Source organism: Chlorocebus sabaeus, chromosome 23 (genome assembly GCF_047675955.1).
Source record: "Chlorocebus sabaeus isolate Y175 chromosome 23, mChlSab1.0.hap1, whole genome shotgun sequence".
Taxonomy (NCBI): Eukaryota; Metazoa; Chordata; class Mammalia; order Primates; family Cercopithecidae; genus Chlorocebus; species Chlorocebus sabaeus.
In genome coordinates this window covers 4,037,375-4,054,955 of record NC_132926.1, presented here as the reverse complement: position 1 = coordinate 4,054,955, position 17,581 = coordinate 4,037,375, and the positions used below count along the sequence as shown (strand labels likewise).

The window sequence follows — 17,581 nt, the reverse complement described above, 5'->3', positions numbered from 1 at the left end:
TTCCACCTTGCAGGCTCAGCCAAAAAACACACGGAAAACAAGAATGTGAGAAAAACGAATTCATGTAATTAAAAAAACGATCCAAAAGTATTTTGTGTATGTCCTTTCCTACATTGCAGATTGTCCACATTTTATGCATGTATTCTGAATAGCCCAAACCCGGGCAGTGTGTACTTCATGGGCCTTTTAAGCGATTTTCAGGGGTAACTGAGCTCCTGGTTGACTTAAGAACCTCGCTGTCATGGAAGTGCTCTCTACTCAGGGTCTGTAACTGGACCTAATAACAAGAGTAGGGAGCCCTGTGTCAAAAGGACTTCCTACTGTTTCCCAAACAGTGTGGTGCCTTGCCTCTGGCAGAAACACCCTTGGATACAATATGAAGGCTTTATTTATTTTATTTTATTTTATTTTTTTGAGACAAAGTCTCGCTCTGTCACCCAAGCTGAAGTGCAGTGGCGCAATCTCTGCTCACTGCAAGCTCTGCCTCCCGAGTTCACACCATTCTCCTGCCTCACACTTCTGAGTAGCTGGGACTACAGGCGCCCCCCCACCAATGCCCGGCTAATTTTTTGTATTTTTTAGTAGAGACGGGGTTTCACCGTGTTAGCCAGGATGGTCTCGATCTCCTGACCTTGTGATGCACCCACCTCGGCTTCCCAAAGTGCTGGGATTACAGCCATGAGCCACTGTGCTCTGTCCGGCATTTTTTATTTTTTGCTGAGTCTGACCCCTACCTGCCTGCAGTTCTTTCTAGTTTATGAAGTATTTTTTAAGCCATTACATTATTTGAGCTTCAGGATTATTTATTTATTTATTTTGAGACAGAGTCTTGCTGTGTCACCCAGGCTGGAGTGTAGTGGTGCGATCTCGGCTCACTGCAACCTCCACCTCCCAGGTGGGAGGTTGTGCCTCAGCCTCCCGAGTAGCTGGGACTACAGGCCTGGGCCACCATGCCCAGACATTTTTTTGTATTTTTAGTAGAGATGAGGTTTCACTATGTTGCTCAGGCTGGTCTCAAACTCCTGGCCTCATGGGATTCTCCTGCCTTGGCTTCCCAAAGTGGTGGGATTACAGGCGTGAGCCACCATGCCCAGCTGAGCCTCAGAATAAATTAGATCTCCAAAGGGAGATCTAATTTAGATCAAGGAACTCAGAAGCTCAGACATACCTTGTCCCACAGTAGCCAGGAGACCTGGAAACCATTCCCAGTGTGGAGTTGGACATGTTGGTTTTGTGGCCACAGTTTTAGCTGTGGTTTCAGTGTTCTTGTGTATAAAATATGGGTAACTGCACAAAGCTATTTTGAAGCTCCAATAAAGCAAGGTTGGTGAAAGCATTTTGTAAACTGCTAAGCACTGTCCAAATGTTGTGTCCTCAGACTTTACATGTCACTGAAAGTGTTTGAGTTGTGCTAAAGAAATCCAGGTGGAAGATTAGGGGAATTTGTGCCTGCAGTAATGTCCTTGGGCTGCACCTACACTATTTGACTTTGAACTTAATTTCCTGAATTACCTTCACTGCTTGGGGAGCTGTGCTCATCATCTCCTGCAGGCCACGGCCCTGGCCCTCATTTCTGTGGGTTGGCAAGGGCTGGGGTGGAGGTGGGGTGAGCAGTTTGAGACCTCCCTGAAAGCCTTGCTGCCAGATCTCAGTGACATGAGTAAGGTCGTGTGGAAATATGTGACTTCCTGTTATGGAATCTAGCCTGGGAGAGTGAAGAGTGGCCTTGGGGTGAACCAGAGGGCACTTGCTTGTCTGGGTACGGGTATCCCAGCTCCACCTGACTGTTACCTTAGGGGAATGCCATGCAGTGTGAGCTAAATCTTCAGACTTTCCTAGAGAAGTCTGAAGTCCATGTATTTTCATCTTTCATCCTCAGGGCAACTCCACTGCCCGGGTGGAGTTAGTGCCTGAGTTGGTTGTGGAGCTTTGGGCCACTGCTCTTGACTTCAGTTTTCTCATTTAAAATTGGTGATCCACCTGAGGTCAGGAGTTTGAGACCAGCCTGGTCAACATGGTGAAACCCCGTCTCTACTAAAAATACAAAAATTAGTTGGGCATGGTGGAGTGCATCTGTAGTCCCAGCTACTCAGGAGGCTGAGGCAGGAGAATCACTGGAACCCGGGAGACAGAGATTGCAGTGAGCCGAGATTGCACCACTGCACTCCAGCTTGGGTAACAGAGCAAGACCCCTGTCTCAAAAGAAAAAAAAAAATTGGTGATCCAGCTGGGCAACATAGGGAGACCCTGTGTTTACAAAAAATTCACTTGGCATGGGGGCCACACTTGTGGTTCCAGCTACTTGGGAGGCTGAGGCAGGAGGCTCAATTGAGCCCGGGAGGTTGAAGCTGCAGTGAGCCGTGTTGGTGCCACTGGACTCCAGCCTGGGTTACAGAGCAAAACCTTGTGTCAAAAAATAAAATACTAAAAATAAAATAAAATTGGGGACGGTACCACCTTACTTGGGTTGTTAAGACACAGTAAAGAAAATGGAATGCCCAGTCCATCACACTGGTCCTGGCTGCAGGAATCCACTGGAAACGCTAGTTGCTTGAGTTCTGGGTTGCAATTTGGTAACCTGCAGGCTTGGAGGTTGTAATCCTGCTTGCCTTGGGGCCTGCCACCCATATGATTAAAAGGAATAACGGGATTACCCAGACCTTTAAAGTTTTGTGGTCAAGGAGATAATATAAAGGAGTTTTGTGTATTAGGAAGAGAACAATGCCCCCACCCTGTCCTTTATCTCGTGAGTTCAGGAGTGCTGTATTTGTTTAAAAAAAAAAAAAAAAAGGCCGGACGCAGTGGCTCTGGCCTGTAATCCCAGCATTTTGGGAGGCCAAGGCGGGTGGATCACCTGAGGTCAGGATTTCAAGATGGGCATGGCCAACATGATGAAACCCCATCTCTACTAAAAAAATACAAAAAATTAGTCGGGGGTGGTGGCGGGCCCCTGTAATCCCAACTACTCGGGAGGCTGAGACAGAATAGCTTGAACCCGGGAGGCGGAGGTTGCGGTGAGCCGAGATCGCGCCATTGCACTCCAGCCTGGGCGACAGAGTGGAAAAAAAAAAGTTTCAACAAAAATAAATGGCGCCGAGCGAGGTGGCTTAGCCTGTGATCCCAGCCCTGTGGGAGGCCGTGGCGGGCAGATCTCTTGAGTTCAGCATTTGCGACCAGCCTGGGCGACAGGGCAAGACCCCTGTCTCAAACGAAGACGAAACATAGGCCAGGCGCGGTGGCTGCGTGTAATCCCAGCACTTTGGGAGGCCGAGGCGGGTGGATCACCTGAGGTTAGGAGTTCAAGACCATCCTGGGCAACATGGCGAATCCCTGACTCTACTAAAAATACAAAAATTAGCCGGAGGTGGTGGCGGGCGCCTGTAATGCCAGCTACTCGGGACGCTGGAAAAAAAAAAGGAAGAAAAAGACAAACGATTTAAAGGAAAAAATTTAAGTAAACAAAAGTACAAATGCCATGTCAATCGTTAAGGTGGTGCCAGGGGACCGAGGATCGGGAAACACCAAGGTCTCACAGTCCCTGCAGGGCATCTTGGGGGGAGGCGACAGACAGGTCGCGAGCGCGGGGCTTGGAGGGCACCAAGGTCCAGGGGGATAGCGGGGTCAGCCCCCTCCCTCCGACCCGTGCTGAGGGCTTTGGAGGACCCCCACTCTCCCAACCTCGGAAGCCCGGGTTCTGCCACTTCCAGCCATGCGTCCTCGGACTGCGAAACTTTCTCCAGCCTAGTTTCCTCTTTTGGGACATGGGGAGGCGGAGGCTGCCAATGCTGGGATGGAGTGCTCGAGAGCAAGGGACTAGGGCCTCGACGAGCTTACAGTCCGGTTAGGCTCTCCCACCGCTGTGCTGTGGCTGCTCGCCGCCCTGGACCCGGCGCCGTCCGGCCCGGCTGGTGGAGCCCTCGGTACCGGCCGTAGTCGCGCGGGTTCTAAAATGAGGACAAAGCCCGCCCGGGTCTAGAGCGCGCGCGCCGCCGCGGCCAATGGGACGTTGACGCTAGGTTGAGTGACGGACTGGAGCAGCCAATGAGCGTGCAGTTTGTTGCGAAGTGGTCCCCGGCTCCGGCATTATAAAGGGCGCCACGAGTCGGCATTGTCAGGCGGCGGCACCGCGCGGGAGGGAGCTTGGTTGTGTCGGTGGGTTCCCGTGCGGCGGCGGCCAAGGAGGAGGAGACACAGTTGGAGCAGCTCCGTGGGCTGACTGGGGCGAGGCCTCAGCAGCGCGAGCTTGAGTGCGGCCGAGCCCGCGGCGCCTTCCCCGGCTGGTGGGGACGAGCGGGCCCCGCGGCGTCATCGGCGGCGAGGTGAGCGGCGGCCGGCGGGCGGGAGCTCTGGCGGGAGCCGCGCCGGCCTGACGCGCTGTCGCCGCTGGTTGCAGGAGCCGCCGCGCCTCGGCCTAGCATGTCGGAAGCGGGCGAGGAGCAGCCCATGGAGACGACGGGCGCCACCGAGAACGGACATGAGGCCGCCCCTGAAGGCGAGTCCCCGGCCGGGGCTGGCACGGGCGCCACGGCGGGGGCTGGAGGCGCGACCGCGGCGCCCCCGAGCGGGAATCAGAACGGCGCCGAGGGCGATCAGATCAACGCCAGCAAGAACGAGGAGGACGCGGGGTAGGTGCGGGCGCGGGCGGACGGGGGCGCCGCCTTTGTTCCGGGGCCGCCTTTTGTTGGCGCCACGCGGCGGGGGGAGGGGCGGCGGCCTGGCCCGGGTCGGGGCCGGTGCGGCCCGCGGACTGTCGCCGCTGCGTTCGCGGGCGGGCCTGGCGCTGCCACTCGCGCTGGAGTTTGCAGGAGTTTGTTGGGTCAACTTTGGCGCCGCCCCGGGGCCGTTTGTGCGCTGCCGGGGCCGGGGCCGGAGCCGGCGCAGGGGCGGGCGGATGGCCCGGAAGAGGGAAAGCGCTCGGACCCGGGGCCTGGCGGCGTCTCGGGCCGCGCCGGGGCTGCGTGGGCGGAGTTGGCGCGAGCCGGGGCCCAGGCCTCCCTCCTCCGCCTTTCCCGGGGGCGGAGTCACGGTCTGAACCCTGGGCGGGCTTGGCCCCCGGAAGCATCGAGTTCCTTGAAAAGAGTTCTCAGGAGGTGGTGAAGACGCTGGCCCTTTGATACATGGTTGTAGATAACAAATGAATTTCCAGTTGTGAGTAGTTAGGGCCCATGTCCCTGGTGAGGTGGTCCTTTCTTTGCTTCTCCCAGCCTGGGGCTGCAGAGCCTTGTTAAGCTTCATTAGGGTCCTGGTTGAATTGAATTTGGAGGGTAGTGGAGATTTAACATCCTTCTAAGGTGCACCTTGCAGACTCTAAGGGTAGCTGTAGACTTTGTGAGAGCTTTGCCAGGGCCAGTCCTTTCCAAAATCACAGCTTGCTTTTAAGACTTGTTGCCATGTGTCTCACCCTGCCATTTCAGAAAAATGTTCGTTGGTGGCCTGAGCTGGGATACTAGCAAAAAAGATTTAAAAGACTATTTTACTAAATTTGGAGAGGTCGTTGACTGTACAATAAAAATGGATCCCAACACTGGACGGTCAAGAGGGTTTGGGTTTATCCTGTTCAAAGATGCAGCCAGTGTGGAGAAGGTAAGCTGGGTGCTGGATTTCAGCAGTCTCAGTGGAAACGATTTGAATTCTAAGAGGACACCTTTCTTACAGCATGACTCGTTTGTGTGTTCCGCATGTGGTTGAGTGCTTTGGGCAAAGCCAGAGGTTATGTTCCGGTTTTTGAGGGGATGACAATACAAATTAAGCTGAGAGTGAGAGTATGTGCTGGAGTGGTTTGGGAAGATGATAGTTGACATTCATTACCTTTTATGTGCCTATTCTGGGCACTGTGCTAAACATCTGGGAGGATTACAAGAGAGTCTCCAAGATTGCTATGATAGGCTGTTAGCCCCATTTTACAGGACAAAAACCAAAACCCTGAGGCTCAGACATTTAAGTAGAAGAGGTCACAGCTAGTAGGGAGTGGAGCGAGGATTTCATCCCCTGCAGCCCATCTTCAGCCTATGCTGAGTCCCTGCTGCTTTGCTTCTGGAGATGGGCCTCACGCTGGGACTGCTTGGGCAGAAAGAGCATGATCAAAGGCTTGAGGGTGAGGACTGCTTTTTAGGTGTTGAGGTAAACCAGCTGTACTTGAAGTTTGAAGAAAATTGGGTTGGGAAGTTAAGCTGGGGTAGAATTTGGAGGGGGTGAAACACATTTTTGTATCTGTGCTGGTATCTTCATGGCTTAGAGAGAAGGGCCTTGTCTGGCTCATGCTGCTGAGTCAGCCTGACCCCTTTCTGTTGGAACAGGTCCTAGACCAGAAGGAGCACAGGCTGGATGGCCGTGTCATTGACCCTAAAAAGGCCATGGCTATGAAGAAGGACCCGGTGAAGAAAATCTTCGTTGGGGGTCTGAATCCTGAAGCAACTGAGGAAAAGATCAGGGAGTACTTTGGCGAGTTTGGGGAGGTGAGTGTGGCCCTGGGAGTAGCCCATCAGCTGCCCTAAGGCTGCCTTCTTTCTGGTCCTTGGTATCCTTGCCTGAGTAGACCCTCCCAGGCAGGGCTTATTTTTCACTCTCTGCCTTCAGTGGGGTCTTTTCTCCTGTGAGTCCCCTAAACGCTCTGGGGTAGAGAGGTATTGAGCCTGAGTTTGCCTATGCTTTTTGCAGATTGAGGCCATTGAACTTCCAATGGATCCAAAGTTGAACAAAAGACGAGGTTTTGTGTTTATCACCTTTAAAGAAGAAGAACCTGTGAAGAAGGTTCTGGAGAAAAAGTTCCATACTATCAGTGGAAGCAAGGTAAGGTGTCTCCAACTCTGCTTGGCCTCCTGTGCTGCTGGAGAGCTGGCCCTTAGAGGGGTCGGGGTTAGGGGTTGGGCCATGGTGCAGGAGCTCTCCAGGTTGGTTAGACCTTAGTATTTCTCTGAAGCGTATGCTGCCCTGGTTGGGGCAGTGTTCTGATCCTTCAAAGACTTCCCGGGCTGGGAGGACTGCCAGTAAACAAACACAGGATGTGAGGGAGGCAGGAGAAGGTGGCCTCTGAATAGAGCAGGTTGAGTAGCCTCTTTAGTTTGTCATTTAAAGCTAGAGGTGAGAGTGTTCTAGATTTTTGAGTCCAGGGTGTATGAAGCTTGCAGTTAAGGTCTCAGAAGATCCTAGAACTTCTGCAACTCACTGATTTTCCTCTGTGGTGAAGTTTTTCTTGCTCCAGAACCTTTTTACCTCCTTCTACAACCAAATCTTTGTCCACTTCCATCCGTTTTGCCACTTTGAGCTTTTTTTTTTTTCTTTGCTTTGAGACAGGGTCTTGCTTTGTTCCGGCTGGGATGTGGTAACACTATCATGGCTCACTGCAACCTTGACCTGGGCGCAAGGGATCTTCCTATCTCAGTCTCTCAAGTAGCTGGCACCACAGGCATGCACCACCATGCCTGGCTCATTTTTTTTTTTTTTTTTTTTTTTTTTGAGACGGAGTCTCGCTCAGTCGTCCAGGCTGGAGTGCGGTGGCACGATCTCAGCTCACTGCAAGCTCCACTTCCCGGGTTCATGCCATTCTCCTGCCTCAGCCTCCTGAGTAGCTGGGATTACAGGTGCCTGCTACCATGACCAGCTAACTTTTTTGTATTTTTAGTAGAGACTGGGTTTCACCATGTTAGCCAGGATGGTCTCAATCTCCTGACCTTGTGATCCGTCTCTCGGCCTCCCAAAATGCTGGGATTACAGGTGTGAGGCACCGCGCCTGGTATTGTATTTTTTTTTTTTTAAAAGCCTGGTCTCACCATGTTGTCTGAGCTCACCATCCTCTGCCTCAGGCTTGTAAACTGTTGGGATTACAGGCATGAACTGCCTCACTTGGTCTTCTGGGCACCTCTTTAAGTCAACCCTATACCCAGGCAAAAATCCTTCCAAAGATCTCCCAGGGTTCTGGCCAGCTTAAATCCAGGGTCAGTTGTGCTTTCAAATGAGTGGAATCATGTGCAGAGACGTGTAGCTCTTCCTCTCTCCTGAACTCTGGTCAGGGAAAGGGTAGTCCAGGCTTCAAGTTGGCAGTTGGGAGTTGTGGGTGCGGCCTGCAGTGGCAGGGTGTGGCAGGCTCTGTTTCTGAGCAGGAGTTGGCAGCCAGATAACGTAGGACAGGTGGAGCTCCTGGAAGTCTCTGTCCTGGCTGGGAGTTTGGGAAGATTGGATTAGGATGGTCTTAAATTTTCTATAAAGTGACAGTCTTTGAGGCAGTTAAGGGAGGCATTGGTTATTACTCCATTGGACAGTGATAAAGAGGCCTTTTTCTCTATGTGCCATAATGGGAAATGGGGTTGGGAAGAGCCTCTGAGGCAAAGTTTAAGTGAAACTACTGGTAGTGAGTCTTAGAAGTAAGTATATTTAGTTGGTTGTATTCAGTATTTTTAATTCAGTAGGATAGAATATATCAGATTGCATTATTTTGCCGATTAAAAGTATGACTGTATGGGGACACTGTAAAATGTACTATTTTTAATGGGGGTGCGTGTCAGGATTTTCTTTAGAAATACACTGGTCTGGTCTAACTTATTTAAGCAGGAGCATTGAAAGTACCCCAGCCTACCTCATCCCATCCTCAGTGGACAAAAAGGAAATTGACTGACTTGAGGGGATGCAGACATCTGGGTCATCCCAACAGACCAGTGGTTAGGAGGAGCGGGTGGGTAGCATTATGGCCTCAGGCAGGGCCCCCCATCCTGAGCCTCTGAAAGCCTCTGAAACTTTATCTGTAAGAGGGAGGTCAGGGTCGCCTTCTCAATGGCATGTATTTGAATGAGATGAGTTTCTTCTGTAAAGAGAAAAAGATGTTAAAACCTCATTGTCTAAGGCCCCTCATCTGAGAAGTCTTGTCTGACCCTCTAGCCCAGTAGGACCAAGGTGTGATTCCTGCTCCCAGCCTGTCCTCTGCTCCCCTGGGCTGCAGTTGGCCCAGTTGCCTGCCTCCATTAGACATGGAGTTGCCCTGGGGCTGAGATGCCCATCTCAAGTGCATTCTGTGGGAAGCGTTCTCTGCTGGAAGGCCCGTGGTTTTAGTTGGGATTCCATGAGCTTTATTTAGCTCAAAGGTGACCTCCCACACTAGCATATTTTGTTTTTGAGCAGATGGACCTGATCTGATGTTTGTTGCAGTGAAGATCTTTGTGCAGTCACTGCCCTGAGTTTGTCCTACTGGCCTGACCACTGTCCTCTTGGCTTTTAGTGTGAGATCAAGGTGGCCCAGCCCAAAGAAGTCTATCAGCAGCAGCAGTATGGCTCTGGGGGCCGTGGAAACCGCAACCGAGGGAACCGAGGCAGCGGAGGTGGCGGTGGAGGTGGAGGTGAGTGGAACCTGGATGAAGATGGGTCCTGTTTCCCTGCCTACATGGAGCCTTCCAAACCTGTCTTGGGGCTCCCTCTGGTGCTGTGCAGCAGGGGTGGGCAGACTGTGTGAGGTGGGGGACGAGCAGGAATAGGAGTGGCTCTGGGTCAGGGCTGTGTGCTTGAGGCTGTTGCTGCCTGCTGCTGCCCCTTGGAATGGCTTGGGTGCCCAGGGCAGAGAGAGCATTTGTGTTATACTCTGGGGGAGGGGACATGATGGGTGTGTTGGCTTTGTGGATGTCCTGAGTCTGGTACACCTGTGAGCAGGTAGGCAGAAGGGTGGGTAGGGCAGAGCTGTGCCAGGCATTTATCCCCTTCCATCCCAGGCCCCTCTGACTCCAAAGCCTGAACTGCATCTTTTTAAAGGCCAAGCTGCCAAGGAGAGTGGGAGTGATCAGAGAGTGACTGAGTGAGTGAGCTGCCTTGTTTGCCCCAAGTAAAGCTAGCGTCCTGGTCTCTGGTCCTCTGCTTGGGTCTCTCAGATGCAGGGTTGGGCCCAGGGCCCTGTACACCAGAACAGCAGCCCCTTGGCTTCTGCCTGAGTTGCCATAGTAACCCTGCCACCCAAAGGGCAGGATTTCCTCCATCCTAGCTCCTGCGTATGCTAAATGGTCCACGGGCCCCTGTGCCCTGCTCCCCCCACAGGTCAGAGTCAGAGTTGGAATCAGGGCTACGGCAACTACTGGAACCAGGGCTACGGCTACCAGCAGGGCTACGGGCCTGGCTATGGCGGCTACGACTACTCGCCCTATGGCTATTACGGCTACGGCCCCGGCTACGACTACAGTAAGTAGGAGAGAGGGAGGCCCCATCTGCTCACCCACCCCCAGGGGAGGCAGGACAGACAGTGCAGGAGCCACTGGCAGCAGGGGCTTTGGAGTCAGACAGGCCTGGCTCAGCCATGAGAGCTACTCAGTTTTGAGCCTTAGACTTCCGGGTCTTAGTAACATGAGGAAGGCAATCTCTGCTGTCACAGGGCTGGTGAGGATCCTGCGAAGATGCATATCAAGCGTGTGGCACAGGGCAAATGCTTGTAAATAGTAGCTGCTATGGTTGTTCTTATCCCTAGGTCAGGGTAGTACAAACTACGGCAAGAGCCAGCGACGTGGTGGCCATCAGAATAACTACAAGCCATACTGAGGCGGCAGCAGGAGCGACCAACTGACCGCACACATGCTTTGTTTGGATATGGAGTGAACACAATTATGTACCAAATTTAACTTGGCAAACTTTCTATGGCCTGTCCCATGTGCATCTTATTTAAAATTTCCCCCATGGAAATCACTCTCCTGTTTACTATTTCCAGAGCTCTAGTTGTTTAGGCAGCGTGTGGTGTCTGAGGCCAGAGCGCCATTATGGGCTGATTTTTATTACCAGGTCCCCCAGAACCAGGTGGGAGGCTCTGCTTCCTGCTGCCGCTCTGCAGCCTGGACCTGTGGACCCTGGTTGTAAAGAGTAAATTGTATCTTAGGAAACCAGTGTCACCTTTTTTTCACCTTTTAATTTTATATTATTTGTGTCATACATTTCCTGTAATGGAAGTGTTAATTTTACTGTACTTTTTGGTACCTTTTGGGAATCTAATGTATTGTAAGGTATTTTACACGTGTCCTGATTTTGCCACAACCTGGATATTGAAGCTATCCAAGCTTTTGAAATAAAATTTAAAAACCCCCAAGCCTGGGTGAGTGTGGGATATGCTGTGTGAGACCTCTTGCTCAGGGTGGGGGGTGCCAGGTGCCCTGGACTTTGGGCTTCCTCCTGCAGCACGCCCAGTTGTGGGGGTGTCCTTTAAGGACTGCCCTGCTTAGGACTGAGCCCTCTTTAAAGAAAGGAATAAGAGGTCTATGGGGAGTGAGGATGGGGCAGTGAGGGCTCACATCCCCAGCAGGCATGACCCCTCCTGGGACACCTTAGAACACCAACCTTCTTGGCTGATGAATGAAAATCGATTCTTTACACACTAGGGCAGTGCCAGGGCCAGCTGAATTGGGGCACAGTAGTGCCCCTCCTGGCTGGTGAAGAAAAGCCTGCTCTGGCAGGGGATGTTTACTGGCTGGATTGGAGCCCAACTCCAGGTCTGGCATTGGGGCATACGACTAGGTGGTTACAAGAGGCAAGGGTGGGTTGGGGTTCCACATGGATACAGCCCCATAGGTTTCAAGGGAGGACATAGCTGTTCTGCCGTCAAGTGCAAGCTAAGCATTGGAGATTTTCCAGTGTTGAAGAAACTAACCTTTGGGGGAAGGAGCATCAACCAGAACAAAAAGTCTTAAGAAAAAAAAAAGGCTCAGTTTTCCGAGGCTGCTTGCTGATGGTAAGGAACCCGCTTTGCATCTCCCAAGAGCAAGAAGCAAGGCCCACTCACCTGGAGTACACTTAGGCAGAGCAGGGCTAGCTTAGAGCTGGAGCCTCAGCGTCTCGCAACTTCGCACCTTCTCTTCCATGTCTGAAAAAGACCACAAAGCCACGCCGACTCAGTCACCTTTCTCTGCTGAAGATGCCCTGTGACTTCAGTGTCCAAACTGGAGGACAGTTTAGAGATTGGGCCCTCTGGCTATCCATACCCATGTCCCATTCCCCAAAGGAGTGGCAGCAGTTTCCTGAAAAGCACGAAGCCAGCCCTCAGTTCCTCTGAGATTTCTAGTCTCTGTCCGGGATCCGTAAGCCTGTTCTGTGCCAGCCTTTCCCCCGCACACACTCCTTTTCATCAGATCTACCGCTTCCGATTTGTGTCTAGCAGGGATGGGCCTCCGCCCCCAGCTCCAGAGCCACGGGACTAGGCATGCCTGTGGGTAGCAGTGATCACCCAGAGGTAGGAGGGCACAGGTTGCTTGGCTGGCAGCTCTGATCTCTACTGTGAGATGCAACTTTGCCTATGTGGGGCGTCACTGAGCTATAAATGGCAACACAGCCATGAGATTTCCTTGTAAGTGGATTTAGTGGGGGACCCTGGGTTGACCATGACCATCCTAGGTGATGGGGAATGTGGAGTAGAATTTCATTTTGCGTCCAGTCTCAGTGGTACAAATCTTTCAGCCACCCAGCAGCCTCATGTGACCTGCCTCGTACAGAATGAAACGACTGCCATCTCTACATTCTAGGCTGGCGGTAATGGGGGTCTCAACTCCCACTGTAGTTCTTATGGCCTGTTTCTCAGGCCCACCACTGATTTGTCCTGCATACATCTGATGCCTGCCGAGGCAGGCTGGGTGGTGGCTCAGCTCCCACCTGCTGACAGCCCAAGAAGCTCTTAGGCACAGGCAGGAATAGGAGTAGATTGGGCATGAAAGACCCTCTCTGTTGCTCCCTGCACTGTCCAGAGGAGATGTGCCTCTGCTCTTGGACTCTTGTCCCCTCCCTGTTCCATGCTAGGAGACTCTAGTTGCTGGCTTCAGGCTGGGTTCTAGAAACATGGCCAAGCTCAGGCTTCAAGCTCACCAGTCAGAATGGCATCCAGCTTTGCCACCACCTGCCGTGCATTGTCCAGGCTGAAGCACATTGGGGGTTTAAACTTCAGGATGTTCCTCCCAGGGCCATCAGTGCTCAGCAAAACGTAGTTCTCCTTCAGCCTGTGAGGACAGGACACCCCTTCACGTGGCCTTCAAGGCCTTCCTCAGCCTGGCCTTGGCCTCATGTCCAGTGCTCCAGCCACACTGCCTTCAGAGCCTTCCATGGGCCAGTTCCTGCCAGGACACTACTGGTCACCCCTACCAAAGTCCTGTGCATCTGGCCCACAGCCGCCCCTGCTTGGGGTGCACTGCACCTGGTCCTGAGCCTGCTGCCCCCCAGAACAGGCGCCTTGCCTCACCTTACCCCTGGAGCCACAGTCCAAGCCAAGAATGAATGGCCACAGGGAAACAGCAGACTGCCACAAGAGTCCCTGCATTCTCTGGTTTTCTGTGTGGTTGACGTGATGTATATTGTTTTCTTATATAGAGAATGTCCAACATTGCAGTTGGTGTAATGGGCCCCACGTGTCCCTCACGAGCTTCAGGAATCTCCCTGGCCTGTCCTCCGGGTTATCTTAAAATTCCAGTTGAAAATTTCCACCTCTTAGGAAGATGGCTTTATCTTAGCATCGTTTGTAGCTAATAATCACTTTTAGTCCACAGTCTAACCTCATCTCTGAGATGAGGGGTCTGCATGGTTGTGTTTATATTCTTTGATCCTTGTTCCCATTCTTTTGTAAACCTTGTTATTTTTATTTCTTGGGGGTTGGGAGTCTACCTTCTGGTTTCATTTTTCTATCCCAGTCTTTCTGGCACTGACCATGGCCATGCCAGAAAGGACAGGGCTTAGACTTTGGAGTTAGACGGCCCTGGGGCCAGATCGAGCTCTTGCCACCTAGCAGGGTGACTGCAGGTGACTTACCCATTTCCTCACTGAACTGGAAAAGCACCCCCAGGGTACTGTGAGATGAAAGAGTAGGCTGAACTTGGGATCTGTTTCCTTCCATGCCACCCGACCATTCCGAATCCCTGAGACTCCTGGGAGCGGGGTGGGGGTAAGCTGGGGATGTGACTGACAGCAGAGAGAAGGCAGGGACTAGGAAAGGCCAAGTTCAAACACAGCACAGAGAGATTTACATCAGTACCATGCATGTCTCACAATTTGAATAAGGACACATCAGATACCAGAAGAGCTTTCCATGGTGGCAGTGGGGGAAGGGGGAGGCCTGGGGAATGGAGATAAAAGGGAATAATCATTAAACTAGAAGAAGAAGTCCTGAGGCCTCAAGGTCCAAGTGAAAGGACAAGCAAACCAGGGCAGTGGGACTGGTGGAGTCTGAGTTCTGAGACACCCCCCAACCCAGCTTAGGAGCAGGAGTCCTGTCCATCCCAGCCACCTGTCGTGCGGCATGGCAACCCTGACTCTGGTGCTGCCACAGCTCCCTGGTGTGAATGAAGGTGCTTCCCTTCTCCAGGCCAAGGTGGCATTAGGGGTTCCTAGGTCTGAGTGCCCTGCTAGCTTGGGCATTCTAGGCAGAGGTGCTGCTCTGGTCTGGGAACAGCCTGTGTCTCATCTGCAGCCTTTGCAGTCAGGCACTGGTTACAGAACTGCTAACCACTTATCTCTGTCCTCAGCTGATAGCATCAGTTGTCCCCCCGCCCACCACCCCCGGCCCCAGCCCTCTTTCAGTCAAGTCTGTGGCCCAGAGTGCTGGGGGTACAGATGAGCCTCCTTTGCACTAAAGGCCTCTGGCCCTGCAAAGAGGCACCTGTGGTGTCTCCTATTCCAGGAAGCAACTTGTTTCAAGAAGAAAATACCTTGATACCAAGTAGGCAGCCTCTTCAGTTGCTGGTGTCCTTGTGGCCTCATCTTTGATCAGATCCACACCAATGAAGAGCCCAACACCCCTGCAGGGGAAGGTGATGACATCACAGGAGGCCATGCCTGAGGGGCCAGGGTGCTCGCCTCACCCCGTCTGGGCTCCTACCTGTGCCTCTTGGGGAGGCTGAGCACAGGAGGCACCTTCAGAAGGTGGTGAGAATAGTTTCAGGGAATAACTGCGCTGGGAGGGATCTTTGGTGTGGACAGAGGAGAGAGGCTTGGGGATAGCTAGGGGTCAGGTCATATCCTGGCTTTCTCCTCCCCAGGAGTGCCGTTTTGGGCAATAGCACCTCTCAGTGTCTCAGCCCTCTTGAGAGCGGACATAACCCCACCATCCCAGGTTGTTAGGAGGTGAAGAAAATGGTACCACACTGGGCCCTGGCAGGTCGGTGGTGACTGCTGCCCCCAGAGCCTCACCTGACATCCCCGACGATGGGATGTTTGATTTTTTGCTGCCTGAGGAGCTCCATCAGGAAGCTGCCCACACTGGTGGCATGAGCCTGGAGCTGCTCCTTCTCCAAGACATTCAGGACGGCCAGCCCCACAGCGCAGGACACTGGGCTGCCCCCAAACTGAGTCAGGGACAAAGAACATGTCAGATGCCCCAGCAGAGTGGGCCATGCCCCAGAGTGAGGGTGAGGCAGAACTGCCACACGGGTTCCAAGACCAGTGGCAAGAGCACAGGCCCCAAACCCCTTAGGGTGCACAGTCCTCAGCAGTAATAAATGGGGTTCAACGGGGGCCCCCATGGGCTGTCCTGGCTTTCCAGGAGCTAATGTGACTGCAACCCAGGTCAGGTACCCCTGAAGTACAGTAGGAGCCCCTAGAAGATACAGAATCAGAAGAGAGGGTGTCCTGTTTGTTCCCACAGAGCTAGTCTTTACCAAGAGAGGCTTTAAGGCCCCATCTCCTGGGCCCAGACCCACAGCACTGGACTAGGCACTTCCTCCTTCAAGGAGGGTCAGCGCAGCACACCAAGGCCCACCCAGGGAAAGCCACCTAACACACACCTGGAGGTCTTTGGCGCCTTTTCCTTGCCCACCCTGTCCTTATTCTGCAGGTATCTGAGTGGAGACCTGTTTTTAGAGGATCACCGGCAAGGTGTCTCCTGCAGACCATGTTTTTTGTTTTGTTTTTAAACTACGTCTTTAAAAACATCAGCTTTGTTGAGGTATAATTTCCATATAAACGGTGTTTAAAGTTCAATGTGAGGTGACAAATGTATGTACCTGTGTAACCTCCCTCGCAGTGAAGTCACAGAACATTTTCATCACTTCCTTGTGCACCCATCCCACTGCTGCTGGCCCCAGGCAACCACTGATCTGCTGTCTGTCACTATGAGACGGCTACAGGGGGCTTTGAAAGGCTGTGACATATTCCTGGGAATCTAGAAGCCATTCATATGCACAGGGATGTGCTCATGCTGAGTGCTGTGTGCGTGCTCAGGAAAGATCTAGAAAGCCCTAAGCTCTCACCACTGGCTACCTTGAGGCTCTGCAGAATGAGGAAGTAAAGTCTAAGGCAGTTACAAGCTCTTGGCTGAGTTCCAGGTCATTAAGGCGATCTCATGGTTAGAGGACCATATCAAGCAGAGACTACAGTGGCCACACATGACAGAAAACACACTTTACAGAATTGGTTCAGAAAAGGCACTACAACACCAGAAAAAACCACCATGGGGAGGGAGGAGAATATGATCTCCACAGTTGCCATATTATATTACTTAAAATGTCCAGCTTTTAACACAATTCTGAAACATGTAAAGAGGCATGGCCCAGACATGGGAGGAAAAAAGCAATCAATGCAAACTGTCCCTGAGGAAGCTGACACTAACCTTATTGGACAAAGACTTTAATCAGATGTTACAAGTATGTTAGCTGGGTGCAGTGGCTCATGCCTGTAATCCCGGCACTCTGGGAGGCCAAGGTGCGTGGGTTGCCTAAGCTGAGGAGTTCGAGACCAGCCTGGCCTGGGCAGCACAGTGAAACTCCATCTCTACAAAAAATAAAAACAGCCAGGCGTGGTGGCACATGCGTGTACTCCCAGCTGCTTGGGGGGTGAGGTAGGAGGATCGCTTGAGCTCGAGGTTGAAGCTGCAGTGAGCCAAGACTCCAGCCTGGGTGACAGAGCGAGCCCGTCTCCAAACGAGCAAACAGAAACAACCCCAAAACCAAGTATGTTAAGAGAACTAAAGGAAACTACACCTAAAAGATTGAAAGCAAAGCATGAAAATGATGTCTTACCAGAGTCTAATGATAAAGAGATAAATTATTAAAAATCAAACAGAAACTCTGAAGTTGATAAGCACAATAAATGAACTGAAGCATTTTCTAGAGAGGCTCAACAGATTTCTTTTTCTTTTTTTGAGACAGTCTAGCTGTCACCCAGGATGGAGAGCAGTGGTGTGATCTCGGCTCACTGCAACTGCTGCCTCCCAGGTTCAGGCGATTCTTGTGCTTCAGCCTCCCAGGTAGCTGGGACTATAGGTGCGTGCCACTACATCTGGCTAATTTTTGTATTTTTAGTAGAGACGGAGTTTCACCATGTTGGCCAGGCTGGTCTTAAACCCCTGACCTCAAGTGATCCACCCACCTTAGCCTCCCAAAGTGCTAGGAAATTACAGGCGTGAGCCACTGCGCCTGGCAACAGCAGATTTAAGCTGGCAGATGAAAGAATCCGTGAAAAAAAAAATATGTCAATTGAGATTGTACAGTCTGAAGACCAGAAAGGAAAAGGAATAAAAACAGTCATATAGACCCGAGGACACAAGCACACCCACATACTGAGTGTCCCAGAGAGGAAAGGGGCAGAGCAAATACGACAACTTTAAAAACCCTATATAACGTGCAATGAATTGAATGTGTCTCCCCCAATTCATATG

The 17,581-nt window shown here is 52.1% G+C and overlaps 2 protein-coding genes across 11 annotated transcripts in view; one reads left to right on the top strand and one right to left on the bottom strand.

The window, feature by feature from the left end:
• Window positions 1–4,086: 4,086 nt before the first annotated feature.
• Window positions 4,087–11,044, top strand: HNRNPAB (heterogeneous nuclear ribonucleoprotein A/B). Of its 4 annotated transcripts, none has more exons than XM_037992592.2 (8): window positions 4,087–4,319; window positions 4,394–4,625; window positions 5,415–5,583; window positions 6,297–6,455; window positions 6,658–6,789; window positions 9,209–9,320; window positions 10,012–10,152; window positions 10,436–11,044. In XM_037992592.2, the coding sequence occupies exons 2-8, from the start codon at window positions 4,417–4,419 to the stop codon at window positions 10,504–10,506; spliced, it is 993 nt and encodes a 330-aa protein (XP_037848520.1). In that variant the 5' UTR covers window positions 4,087–4,319; window positions 4,394–4,416; the 3' UTR covers window positions 10,507–11,044. The 4 variants fall into 4 exon arrangements, with proteins under 4 accessions (XP_037848520.1, XP_072866550.1, XP_037848521.1 ...); XM_073010449.1 differs by having other exon boundaries at window positions 9,209–9,326; XM_037992593.2 differs by lacking the exon at window positions 10,012–10,152.
• LOC103245075 (5-phosphohydroxy-L-lysine phospho-lyase) overlaps window positions 8,460–17,581 on the bottom strand; it is a 26,126-nt gene continuing 17,004 nt past the window's right edge. For 3 of the 7 annotated variants that reach the window (XM_008015481.3, XM_008015482.3, XM_008015483.3), the window contains exons 9-13: window positions 15,118–15,272; window positions 14,637–14,726; window positions 12,808–12,938; window positions 11,735–11,815; window positions 8,460–8,797 (exon numbers count right to left, since the gene is read on the bottom strand). In XM_008015481.3, the coding sequence (XP_008013672.1) occupies window positions 11,766–11,815; window positions 12,808–12,938; window positions 14,637–14,726; window positions 15,118–15,272 (426 nt within the window). In that variant the 3' untranslated portion in view covers window positions 8,460–8,797; window positions 11,735–11,765. The other 4 variants (XM_037992589.2, XM_037992588.2, XM_037992590.2 and 1 more) reach the window with 4 other exon arrangements.